The following is a 12130-nucleotide window of genomic DNA, read 5'->3' as shown; positions in this document are numbered from 1 at the left end:
AAAAAAAAAAAAAAAAAAAAAAAAAAAAAAAAAGGGGGAATGTGTGAGGATATCCTTGCTGAAGGGCACAGTAGCTTCCCGCGATTGGGCTGGTGCTATGCTCCTGTTCTCACACTTCTTACCACAGCTCTTTTGTTGATTGTACTCCTATTTGAAGAAGAGAAACTGAGGCAGGTTGCTGTTCAGTTTGTAGCCCTGAGTCACATAGCTAGTAAAACGGAGTGACATTCCAGCCCAGGCTTGATTTCAGAGTGTGCTTGGCTGACTGCTGTGCTAACCACCTTAATAGTAATTTTAGCAATTATAGCTTCCTTCAAAAATTCTTGGGCTTAGTTAGTTTTGGGGTTTTTGGCTGACTCGGTGGAATCACTTTATTTCTTCGAGACAGAGTCTCACGTTGTTGCCCAGGCTGGAGTACAGTGGTGCCATCCCGGCTCACTGAAGCCTTGACTTCCTGGGCTCAGGTGATCCTCCCACCGCTGCCTCCCTAGTAGCTGGGACCACTGGCATGCAGCAGCACACCTGACTAATTTTCTTTTGTAGAGATCAGGTCTCCCTGTGTGGCCCAGGCTGGTGTTAAACTCCTGAGGTCAAACAACCCTCCCACTTCGGCCTCCCAAGGTGTTGGGATTACAGGCGTGAGCCACCGTGCCCAGCCTGCAATCACTTTACATACAGACGAAAGCTCTGTAGACCAGGTTTTGTTGTACGTTGCCGGACCTAAGATTTTGGTAGTTTGGTATTGTGTAATAATCTGTCACGGGCTCCTGTACTGTTTGTTTTGGAACTTGAGTTGTTCCCAGAATACTGATCCTCTCTGTTGATCAGTTCAGCCTGTAAACAAGAAATCATTAACCAGCATGCTGCTCCTGAAGAATGACCAGGGACAACAACTCTAAAGATTCAAGAGCTTTTGTCCAAGCCTGCCCCTACACAATATCCTTGCTACTTAATGGTGTGCAAATTGGAACTTGCTTTTGGCCAGTAGCTGTGGCATGTCCGGGTTACTCATTGGCCACCAGAGCTCCTAAGTCCACGGTGAGAGTTCACTGTTGTAAATATGGGACCCTCAGTGCTTATGGGCTGGCTGCTCTTCAGACAGAGACGACGAGGGGTGGCCACGGCCAGCGTCTCTTTAATGAAGGCCAGATTCTGTGTGTGGCTGGGCTTGTTGCTGTGGGTCAGCTACCCTTGCTCATGCCTTACCCTTTCAGAACTCATTTCTGAATTCAGGATGCGTCAGTAAGCACGCCCCTCCCCCTCAAGCCAATTTATCTAAAAAGATTTTTTTCTAGATCTGTTCCTGGCAAGGAGGGTGGTTGAAGTCCTCCTGCGAGGCCCTCTGCCTTATGGAGATGAGTGCATCGGCGCCTGGCCAGGAACATGCTCTGCTCCTTTGCAGGAGAGCTCGTGACAGGCCCTGCAGTGCTCAGATTGTTACCTGCGTGTCTCCATCACAGCTGCAGAGGATGGCATGCTGATCATGCTGCTCCCATGTAGCATGCGGTGGCTGACTTGAATGTGACAGTCTGGCCTGCAGGTCGTCATCCACCATCTCATCTGTCGTACGCTGGATGGTCTGTGTTGGTTTTGAGACAGGTTCTCGCTCTGTAGCCCAGGCTGGAGTGCAGTGGTGTGATCTCCACTCACTGCAACCTCTGCCTCCTGGGTTCAGGCGATTCTTCCACTTCGGCCTCCCCGGTATCTGGGATTACAGGTGCAAGCCACCATACCCAGCTAATTCTTGTGTTTTTTGGTAGAGACGGGGTTTCCACATGTTGGCCAGGCTGGTCTTGAACTCCTGGACTCAAACTGTCCATCTACCTTGTCCTTCCAAAGTGGTGGGATTACAGATGTAAGCCACTGCGCCCTGCCTGATTGCTTATTTTGTATTTTATTTATTTATTTTTTGGAGGCGTAGTCTCACTCTGTTGCCCAGGCTGGAGTGCAATGGAGCACTCTCAGCTCACTGCAACCTCCACCCCCCGGGTTCAAGAGATTCTCCTGCCTCAACCTCTGAGTAGCTGGGATTACAGGCGCCCACCACCACGCCTGGCTAATTTTTGTATTTTTAGTAGAAATGGGGTTTCACCATGTTGGTCAGGCTGGTCTTGAACTCCTGACCTCGTGATCTGCCCGCCTCAGACTCCCAAAGTGCTGGGATTACAGGCTTGAACCACTGTGCCCACTCTATTTTTTTTTTTTTTTAAGATGGAGTCTTGCTTTTTTTGCCCAGGCTGGAGTGCAGTGGTGCGATCTCAGCTCACTGCAACCTCCTCCTCCCAGGTTTAAGCAATTCTCCTGCCTCAGCCTCCCAAGTAGCTGGGACTACAGGCGTGTGCCACCACACTTGGCTAGCTTTTAGTAGAGATGAGGTTTCCCCATGTTGATCAGGCTGGTCTTGAACTTTAGACCTCAGGTGATCCACCTGCTTCCACCTCCCACAGGCGTGAGCCACTGCGCCTGGCCTGGTTGCTCATTGTTATGTGAAATTAGTTTTCCTGAACTGTCGGAGGAGTCATGGTCTGGGGGGCTCTGGCAGCTGCAGTTGGAAGTCTCTGGCTCCGTCCTGGCTCTGTCTCGGCTCTGACGGGGCTTCATCCGCCTGCTGTTACTGCACCTCCCCTTTTCCCTGCCGTTGCGTGGTCTCTGCTCCGTGGGGTGCTGGGGCCGGGCCTCTCCAGCCCTGGTTCTCGCATCACGCTCAGCCCTCTGTGGACACTGGGCCTGCCTGGGCGCTCCTATCCTCAGGCCTGGACGACATGCTGCTTTTCTCTCTACCTTCTCTCGCACAGACATATCCCGTGAGGTTGTATGGCCCTTGGTGGCTTTCCTTTTGAGGGAAGTGTGGCTCAGAGGTATGACAGAGTGGGTCATGGGCAGCGCTGGGATTCCTTGCCACGTGCCTGGCCCCACAGTTCACTCTAGTCACCACACTCTGCTTCTTCCCTCAGCGGCTGGCCTGCCCTGGCTTTAAAGTGTGTGTGTGTGTGTGTGTGTACATGTGTGTATTTGTGTGTGTGTATAAATGTGTATTTATGTGTGTTTGTAAATGTGTGTATTTGTGTGTGGTGTGTGCATGTGTGCATGTGTGTGCATTTGTGTGTGTGTGTATTTGGTTTATGTGTGTTTGTATTTATGTGTATATGTGTGTATTTGTGTTTGTATAAATGTGTATGTGTGTTTGTAAATGTGTATATTTGTGTGTGGTGTGTACATGTGTGCATGTGTGTGTATTTGTGTGTGTATTTGGTTTATGTGTGTTTGTATTTATGTGTATGTGTGTATTTGTGTTTGTGTGTATAAATGTGTATTTGTGTGTTTGTAAATGTGTGTATTTGTGTGTGGTGGGTACCTGTGTGCATGTGTGTGTATTTGTGTGTGGTGTGTACATGTGTGCACGTGTGTGTATTTGTGTGTGTATAAATGTGTATTTATGTGTGTTTGTAAATGTATGTATTTGTGTGTGGTGTGTACATGTGTGCATGTGTGTGTATTTGGTTTATGTGTTTGTATTTATGTGTATATGTGTGTATTTGTGTTTGTGTGTATAAATGTGTATTTATGTGTGTTTGTAAATGTGTGTATTTGTGTGTGGTGTGTGCATGTGTGCACGTGTGTGTATTTGTGTGTGTGTGTATGTGTTGAAAATTGGGCAGTTAAAAGCTGTGGGTGAGAAGCTGTGGCTTGTCTCAGTTCTTGCTGCACAGAGGAGCGAGGTTTAACTATTTGCTTTTCCTCGTGGTGACCTCTATCAATTATGTGCTCTTAGTTTTATTTTGTGGTTTAACAACCTACAAAATCTGTAGATTCGCTTAGGAAAGTTGATTTAGCTCATTTAGTATTATTTCCTGTTTCTCTGCCCCCAGGTTTTTATTATTTCTGCTTTAGAGCTGAGCTCTGTTGATTCTGGACAACAGAAGTCCCGGCTTGGAGTGGTTTTTTTCCCTGGTGTTTGGGTGGGTAGAGGGTACCTGCCAGGGAGAGAGCACAGGGTCGCTGTTGAGACTTACCAGCACCGACCTGTGTGCACCTTTGTGAGAAGTGCACAGGTGCACACAGTGGTGCACACGCACTGGCATGAACACACAGGCACATGCACAATGGCACACTGCACCCAGTGCAGAGCGCTTCACCCACGCACAGTCCAGCTGTGTGAAGCCGCCTGCAGGTTTTGTGTGGCAGAAGCTCCCAAGACACTGTTCCCTTGACTCAGCCAGGTCCAAAAAGCCTGCCATCCTGAGGGGCATCGGGCTGCCAGCATCCCCCTGTGCCTGCTGCCCTGCTTCCTTGCAGAGCCGTCTGCTGGGTAGGCACCATACAGTGAGGAGTGGGGATCTGAGATGCTGGCCTGCCCAGGGGTCACTGCTGTGAGCAGCTTTCAGGGCTGGGAAGACAGACTGACTGGACAGGAGGTTTGGGTGTGGCTGTGCCTTGTTAAAGGTCCCCAGGGGCAGAAGCTGTTGTTCTGTGCCCAGCACCTGGGGCAGTGCTTGGGTGGGGGGGGAGCCGGGTGAGGAGCCGCCGCATAGGTACTTGATTTTCCTGTTCTGACCACCTGTCCATCTGGAGTTTTCTAGGATAGGATTGGCTCAAAGGAGCGTTCAGTTCAGCAAATGTTAAACCTTGTTTATCAGCAAACGTGTGGTAAAAGACACATGGTGTTCTGGAGGAGGGAGGTTGTCTTGTCGGGGAAGGCAAGACCAGTTTTGGAAGCAGCTGTGGTCGAGTTAGGCCCTGTGCCTTTGGAGGGCAGGGATGAGCTCCTGTCCTCTGGACCTGTGAGCACCAGGCCTGGCGGGGCTGCTTGTGCCGTGTTCTGATGTGGATGGGTTGCTGCAGAAGCCTTTACTTCAGCTGTGGATCCTTAAACCAAAGACTCACTTGAAAAGGGCTTTTTGGTAGTCAGCTTTAGGATTGCTTTAAAAAAGTGTGTTAAGGCCAGGTGCAGTGGCCCACGCCTATAATCCCAGCACTTTAGGAGGTATCTATTTTTTAATTTTAATTTTTATTTTTTTGAGGCAGAGTCTTGCTCTGTCGCCCAGGCTGGAGTGCAGTGGCACAACCTTGGCTCACTGCAACCTCTGCCTCCCGGGTTCAGGTGATTCTACTACCTCAGCCCCTGAGTAGCTGGGACTACAGGTGCCTGCCACCACACTCGGCTAATTTTTTGTGTCTTTAGTAGAGACGGGGTTTCACCATATTGGCCAGGCTAGTCTCAAACTCCTGACCTTGTGATCCACCTGCCTTGGCCTCCCAAAGTGCTGGGATTACAGGCGTGAGCCACTGCGCCCGGTGAACTTGTCTCTATTTTTATTTTTATTTTTGGGACGAAGTCTTGCTCTGTTACCCAGGCTGGAGCACAGCGGCGTGGTCTTGGCTCCCTGCAACCTCTGCCTCCTGGGTTCAAGTGATTCTCCTGTCTCAGCCTCCCAAGTAGCTGGGATTACAGGCATGCCACCAGGCCTTGCTAATTTTTGTATTTTTAGTAGAGATGGGGTTTCTCCATGTTGGTCAGGCTGGTCTTAAACTCCCTACCTTAGGTGATCCACTTGCTTCAGCCTCCCAAAGTGCTGGGATTACAGGCGTGAGCCACCGCATCTGGCTTTAATTTTTTTTTTTTTAATAAAAAATCAGAATAAAAAGTGACTTAAATGTACACAAACTTGTTTTTGCACGCAACTCACCTTACCCTGTGTGATTCATAGGTGTGTTTTTACAGTACGTGATAAACGTGTGTCCCTATTAAAATCACCTGTACTCTTCAGGCTCAGTTTTCCCAGTTGGTCCAGGGAGAGCTAAGCTCCACGTGGACGACTCTATCCCATGCCTGGCTTGTGACTTACATGCGAGTGTTTGTTGAGCCTAGGCCATTTAGCAGTAGATTTAGGATGTACTGACAGTTTGTCACATGTCTAATGTGCCTTTTGCCTCTTTTGTACGACGGAGGATTCCCAAACTTCATGGGTGTGGGCTGAGAGAAGACCTTGAGCTGTTACTCCTCTGCTGTCCCACTACAACACAGAAGACTCCTGTGAACCCAACATATGTGGGGAGTTCGCCCGTCAGCGAGCAAGCAATCAGTTCTGCAGTGGGCACCAGTGGGGTGTCCTCCAATTCAATTTTGACACAGTCTACCTGGAGATAGTCTCAGATTTCACAGGGCAGTCCTGAGACTCCCTACTTCTGATGTTAGTCAGAAGCCTCAGGCTGTGACCTGTGCCTTGGGTTACAGGCTGTGAATGGAGATCTTACCACTGCCTCCTTAGTTTGCTAGAGTGGCTCACAGAACTTAGGGAAACATGTTCATTTGATCGTAAAGGCTAGTAGGAAGGATGTGGATGAAGTGATGCCTGGGGAATGGCACAGGGGTGTGGCCGCTCCGTGTCCCTCCAGGAACCCCTGTGCTCTGGTGTCCGGACACTCCCCAGACCCTATCCTCTTGGGCCTTTTATGGAGACTTCATTAGATAGGCGTGAGTGACAGCCATGTACAAATGGGACTGGACCAGAAGGGTGTGGTCTGAACCCAGCAGGGCCTGTCTGTGCAGATTCTTCCGGCCTCTCTGTGGCATTCCTTCCTCCAGGGTGTGGGGCAGGGCCCTTTCTGAGATGGGGGTCTTGTGATCCACAGTCAGACAGGGTAGGTCAGAGAATTTACTTATGGCCAGCTCCAAGACAGAAAGGTGGCGGCGGGGGAGGGGGGATAGAATCCATTGTTGGTCTTAGGGTCTGCCTTGGGGAAAAATAGCAAGACTGGCGGGGTTACAAGCCACGAACTGTGGATGAAAGCCTGTATGCACGTGTGATATCACAGCTGGGTATTAGGAAAGTGGACCTGTCAGATTTTGTAGGAAAACCCTCATGTTCCTACAAACAACTGTTTGCCCTGCAGCCCAGACTTTTTCCCTCTATCATAATCCCGCCGAGTTTCATCTGCTTTCCTTACACGGTACATGGTAATTAAATAGGTGTGCAACTGCTTGATCAGTAACAGTGTCCTGCCAGACTGTGTCTTCTGTGGGGGAGCTGAGACCATGTCTGTGCTTGCTCGTCCTTGTGCCTTGGTGCCCAGCACAGCGTGTGGGCAGTTGTGGGTGCCTCGTGGATAGTGAGGGAAGAAACGCATCAGTCTGCCTTGAAGGTTCCCTCTTGTTACGGACTGGGTTGCCTCCCTGGCTCCACCCAGTTCATATGCTGAAGCCCCAGCCCCGGCGTGATGGATTTGGAGATCCGGCTTCTAGGAGGCAATTAAGGTTAAATGAAGTCATAAGGGTGGGTTCCTAATAAGAAGACAGCGAGTGCTCTCTTCATAAGCTTGCGTCAAAGATAGGCCATGTGAGCACATAGAAGGTGGTCTGCAGGCCAGGAAGAGAGCCCTCACCAGAAACCAGCCTGCCGGCACGTGGGTCATAGACTTCCAGCCTCCAGGACTGTGAGGAGATAAACTTGTTTCCACCCCCCAGTCCGGGGTATTTTGTCATGGCAGCCAGAGCAGACTAAGGCACCTGTAGCCGTGACACCCGTCATTTTATGACTGTGAACAATTACACATCCAGGGCTTCTGCTTTGAGGTAAGGGACATCAAATTGAAATGTGTAAATTCAGATATTTTGATTGCCATTGGGGATGCATAAGCCAAAAAGAAAGACTATTTTAAATGACTAGATTTTATAATAGGTAGGTGACTAGATCAGCTAGCCTTTGGGCCTGTAGGTGGGAGCACTCCTGACATTACTCATGATACTAGTACCTAACTGTGTTTGGTGGGACTTTTCTTAGAGGAATGCTAATCCCATCATGAGGGCAAACCTCATGACCTCATCTAAACCAAAGGTCCCGTCTTCAGATGGACGTTGGGGTTGGGGCTTCATATGCGAACTTTGTGAGACGGAAACATTGAGTCCGTAACGACGGGGAGGCAGTATTTCATGGGCACATCTGAGCTGGATCTGGAAGCTGCGTGTGCAGAGGCTGTGCCTGTTTGGCGACTGCAGCTGATCCAGGAAGAAACTGTGGAGGTGAATGTTATAAAAGAGAATTGGAAGCCTACAGTAGTGAAACTGTGCTCTTAGGACCTTGGCAGTGAAAGTCAATTTTAGGAGTGAACTGCTGTACTGTATTACTAGCTGATGATGATTTATTATGGCAAACGTCCAGCAGGTATTTTGAGTTCCGAACTTGGTGAAAAGGCAGAATTAGAAGTGGTGCTGGGTAGCAGTGGCTGGCCGGAGGGCTCAGGGCTTGCTTCTTGGCTGTGCTGACCTGAGCACGCCCCTCAGCTTGGCCCTGGCCCGGCCCCACCGCTGCCCTTCCTGCCGCTCTGGGTTGGAGGCAGGTGTCAGCTTTGGCTTTCCTCCCACCTTCAGTGGGGGCCTCATCCCGTTCCTGAGTTCTGAGTGTTGGTCTTATCAGGGAAGTGGTGTTTCTTTAGAAATCAGTTAAAATAAAAACACCTTTTTGTTATTTTTTTTTAGGCAAAAGTAAAGAAGCAGAAATAAAGAGGATAAACAAGGAACTGGCAAATATCAGATCAAAATTTAAAGGTAAGTGTGTTTAACCTTTCCACACAATGTCCTGCTGCAAATTTTCTCGAGTAAGAACCCGATCTTTTAATACTGTCTTTTCTTCCCCCACACCAGAGTGAAGTTCTCAGTTTCTGTCAGGGCTCTGTCAGAATTAGGAAATGTTTGGAATGGAGCCGCTGGCTGCTCTTTTTGAAGGGCGTGCGTGGAGCTGGTTAGGCGGCGTGGCCCCTCCTGGTGTCTGGTCCCATGCCTGACTGTGTGCCGCCAGCAGCCTTAGCCACCAGGCCAGTGTGCTGGGGGTTCAGAGAACAAACACCAGGTACGGGAGGCGCTCTGCGCGAGGCGCCACCGAACGCTTGCTGCTGACTCGCTTCGGTGGACGGCCTCTCTGTGAGCCCGTGTGCACTGAGTGCCTTCCCTGAACATCCTTGAAGAATTGTAAAGTAGAGATTTAGTTTTTAGTCCTTGGGACATTTGTGAAAGCCCAGTTAATCCTTCAAGCCTTAGTTTTTTAGTTAATTTTTACAGGTTTGATGCCTGGCCCACCTCCCTGGGCATACTTTAGCCACAGTGTAGCTGAAATTGCCCAGCCACAGTGAGTTGGGGAGAGGGCTGAGCCTGACCCCTGTGGAACTGGAGGGACAGGCAGAAGACAGCTTGGGGACTCCTGGAGTTTCATGGGATGGGTACTTTTTGAGGGTTTGAGAAAATATCCAGTATTTTCTTTCCTCTCTCTCTCTCTTTGTTTTTTGAGATGGAGTCTTGCTCTGTTGGCTAGGCTAGAGTGCAGTGGTGCGATCTCGGCTCACCTCTGCCTCTTGAGTTCAGGTGATTCTCTTGCCTCAGCCTCTTGAGTAGCTGGGATTACAGGTGCCTGCCACCATGCCTGGCTAATTTTTGTGTTTTTAGGAGAGACGAATTTCACCATGTTGGCCAGGCTGATCTAGAACTCCTGAACTCAAGTGATCCACCTGCCTCGGCCTCCCACAGTGCTGGGATTACAGGTGTGAGCCACCGCACCCAGCCTGCACGTCTTTTCTCAACTGTAAAATGGGAAAGCCATGGATCTCAAGTTGGGTTCTCTAGGATGTGGATTCTGAAATGGGGCTGTGTGCGGAAGACATACTGCAGAGGGACACAGGTGAAAAGTAAGGGCGGATGGAGACTCAGATCTACGTCACCACCACCTGCCTGTCTGGGAGCGTGGGAGCCCAGGTTGCTGGTTGGAGGCGGCGGCACTGGATTGAAAGGGCTGGGTCCTGGCACCCTCTTGCTCAGTCACGGCTCTCAAGCTGGGGGAGCCTGACCCTGACAAAGCCAGCCCTTGCCAGCCAGCCTTACTTTTGGCATCACCGGGCCTCCATCGAACGGGATCTGCCCTGCTGTGCTAATTGTGAGGAAATGAGGACATACGTAGAAATTTCTTGAAAAGAAACCAGCACCGGCCGGGCGTGGTGGCTCACGCCTGCAATCCCAGCACTCTGGGAGGCTGAAGTGGGCAGGTCACGAGGTCAGGAGATGGAGACCATCCTGGCCAATATGGTGAAACCCTGTCTCTACTAAAAATACAAAAAGTTAGCCGAGTGTTGTGGCACATACCTGTAGTCCCAGCTGCTTGGGAGGCTGAGGCAGGAGAATCCCTTGAACCTAGGAGGCAGAAGTTGCAGTGAGCCAAGATTGCACTATTACACTCCAGCATAAAATAACTTGGTGTGTGGTTTTTTTGCTTTTTTTTTTTTTTTTTTTGCTGGTTGCTGCCGCCTCCAGCCAGCAACCTGGGCTCCCACGCTCCCAGACTGGCAGGTGGTGGTGACGTAGATCTGAGTCTCCATCCGCCCTTACTTTTCACCTGTGTCCCTCTGCACTCCTGGATGACAGAGCGAGACTCTGTCTCAATTAAAAAAAAAAATTAAAAGCTCTCTCTGTAAACGTTTTGGGACCAAAGTAGACTTCATGTCTGTCTGGCTGTCCTAGATAGGGAAGGTGGCCCTCCCTACAGTGATCTGTTGGCTTTTGTTGAGCATGTGCATGCCCTGGATTGTGGCAGACACAGAAAACAATCTACTTGTTTTTAAGAAAGTGCTGCCTAAAGCCCCCCCTGCCAGCTGTGGGCAGATGAGATGATTAGAGCTGAGCTGTTCAGTAGAAATGGAGTATCATTCACACTCATAGGTCGAAATATTCTGGCATCCTCATTGAAAAAAAGTAGAAGCAAATGAAGTTAATAATATATTTTATTTAGTTCAGTATATCTAAAATATTGTTACATAATCAATAGAAAAATGGCCGGTTGTGGTGGCTTATGCCTGTAATCCCAGCACTTTGGGAGGCCAAGATGGCTGAATCACTTGAGGTGAGGAGTTTGAGACCAGCCTGACCAACATGGCGAGACCCCGTCTCTACTAAAAATTTAAGAATTAGCCGGGCGTGGTGGTGCGTGCCTGTAGTCCCAGCTGCTTGGGAGGCTGAGGCAGGAGAATCGCTTGAACCTGGGAGGCAGAGGTTGTGGTGAGCCAAGATTAAACCAGTGCACTCCAGCCTGGATGACAGAGCAAGACTCTGTCTCAGAAAAGAAAAAAAAGCAAAAAAACCACATACCAAGTTATTTTATGCCAAGTCTTTGGAGTCTGGTGTGTATGTCACACTTAGGGTGAGCCTCTCTTTGGACTGGCTGTCTCAGTGGCTCACTGACTGACCACATGTGGCATGAGGCCACTGCGTGAGCACTGCTGACTTAGACCAACCCTTCTGCTGAAAATGCTTGTTCTATTGATGTATTAATTGGTTGAGACAAGATCTCGCTGTGTTGACCAGGCTGCCCAGTGCAGTGGTGCGATCACGGCTCACTGCAGCCTCAACCCCTTGGGCTCAAGCCGTCCTCCCACCTCAGCCTCCCAAGTAGCTGGGACCACAGGCACTCACCACCATGTCCAGCTAACATTTAAAAAAGTTTTTAGAGATGGGGTCTTGCCATGTTACCTAGGCTGGTCTCAAACTCATAGTCTCAAGTGATTGACCCGCCTCGGCCTCCCAAAGTGCTGGGATTACAGGCGTGAGCCACAGCGCCCAGCCCCTAGGAGACATTTTTGATTGTCGTAACTAGGTGGGTCCACTTGTGGGTGGAAGCGGGAGGCTGTTAAACACCGCAAGTGCATAGAGTGGCCTCCACAACAGAGGCTTCGGCTAAGGTGTCAGTAGCCAGGGCTGAGGAGCCTTGTCTAGAGGGCTCAAAGTCAAAGCCTAGAGACCCCTTTCCATGCCAAGCTGAAGCCCTCACCCAAAGAATACCGTTTAGGGCAGAGTGAAGTGGCATCGAGCTAGTCCTGTTCCTGACTTGCTGCTGGGCTTCCTGTCATGGGGCACTCTACAGAACCCCAAAATGTGGGGAAAGTTACAACCAGGGAAAGAATCCATACCCAACACAAGTACCTTTTAAGAATGCAGCTGAAAATACCTGTTGAAGACAGAAATGGAAATAATTTCCTAGCAGAAGGCCTGTGCTAAAGAAAATTCCAAAGGAAATAATCCCAGATGAAAGTGTGGAGACATAGAGGAGAAGGGCAGGAAGCAGGAGAGGTGAGGGTCACTCCCCAGGTGAAAGCG

At 49.8% G+C, this 12130-nt stretch overlaps 1 protein-coding gene across 5 annotated transcripts in view; it reads left to right on the top strand.

The window, feature by feature from the left end:
- AP2A2 (adaptor related protein complex 2 subunit alpha 2) overlaps positions 1-12130 on the top strand; it is a 71140-nt gene that overhangs the window by 18010 nt on the left and 41000 nt on the right. For 4 of the 5 annotated variants that reach the window (XM_017507786.2, XM_037731119.1, XM_017507787.2 and 1 more), the window contains one exon: positions 8477-8545. The exons of the other annotated variant lie outside the window; for it this stretch is intronic. In XM_017507786.2, the coding sequence (XP_017363275.1) occupies positions 8477-8545 (69 nt within the window). The remainder of the gene's footprint in view (positions 1-8476; positions 8546-12130) is intronic. 5 annotated transcript variants of the gene reach the window in all.

This window comes from Cebus imitator, unplaced genomic scaffold (genome assembly GCF_001604975.1).
Source record: "Cebus imitator isolate Cc_AM_T3 unplaced genomic scaffold, Cebus_imitator-1.0 Scaffold384, whole genome shotgun sequence".
Taxonomy (NCBI): Eukaryota; Metazoa; Chordata; class Mammalia; order Primates; family Cebidae; genus Cebus; species Cebus imitator.
Note: the sequence above shows the minus strand (reverse complement) of the source record. Positions and strands in the feature narration are given on the sequence as shown.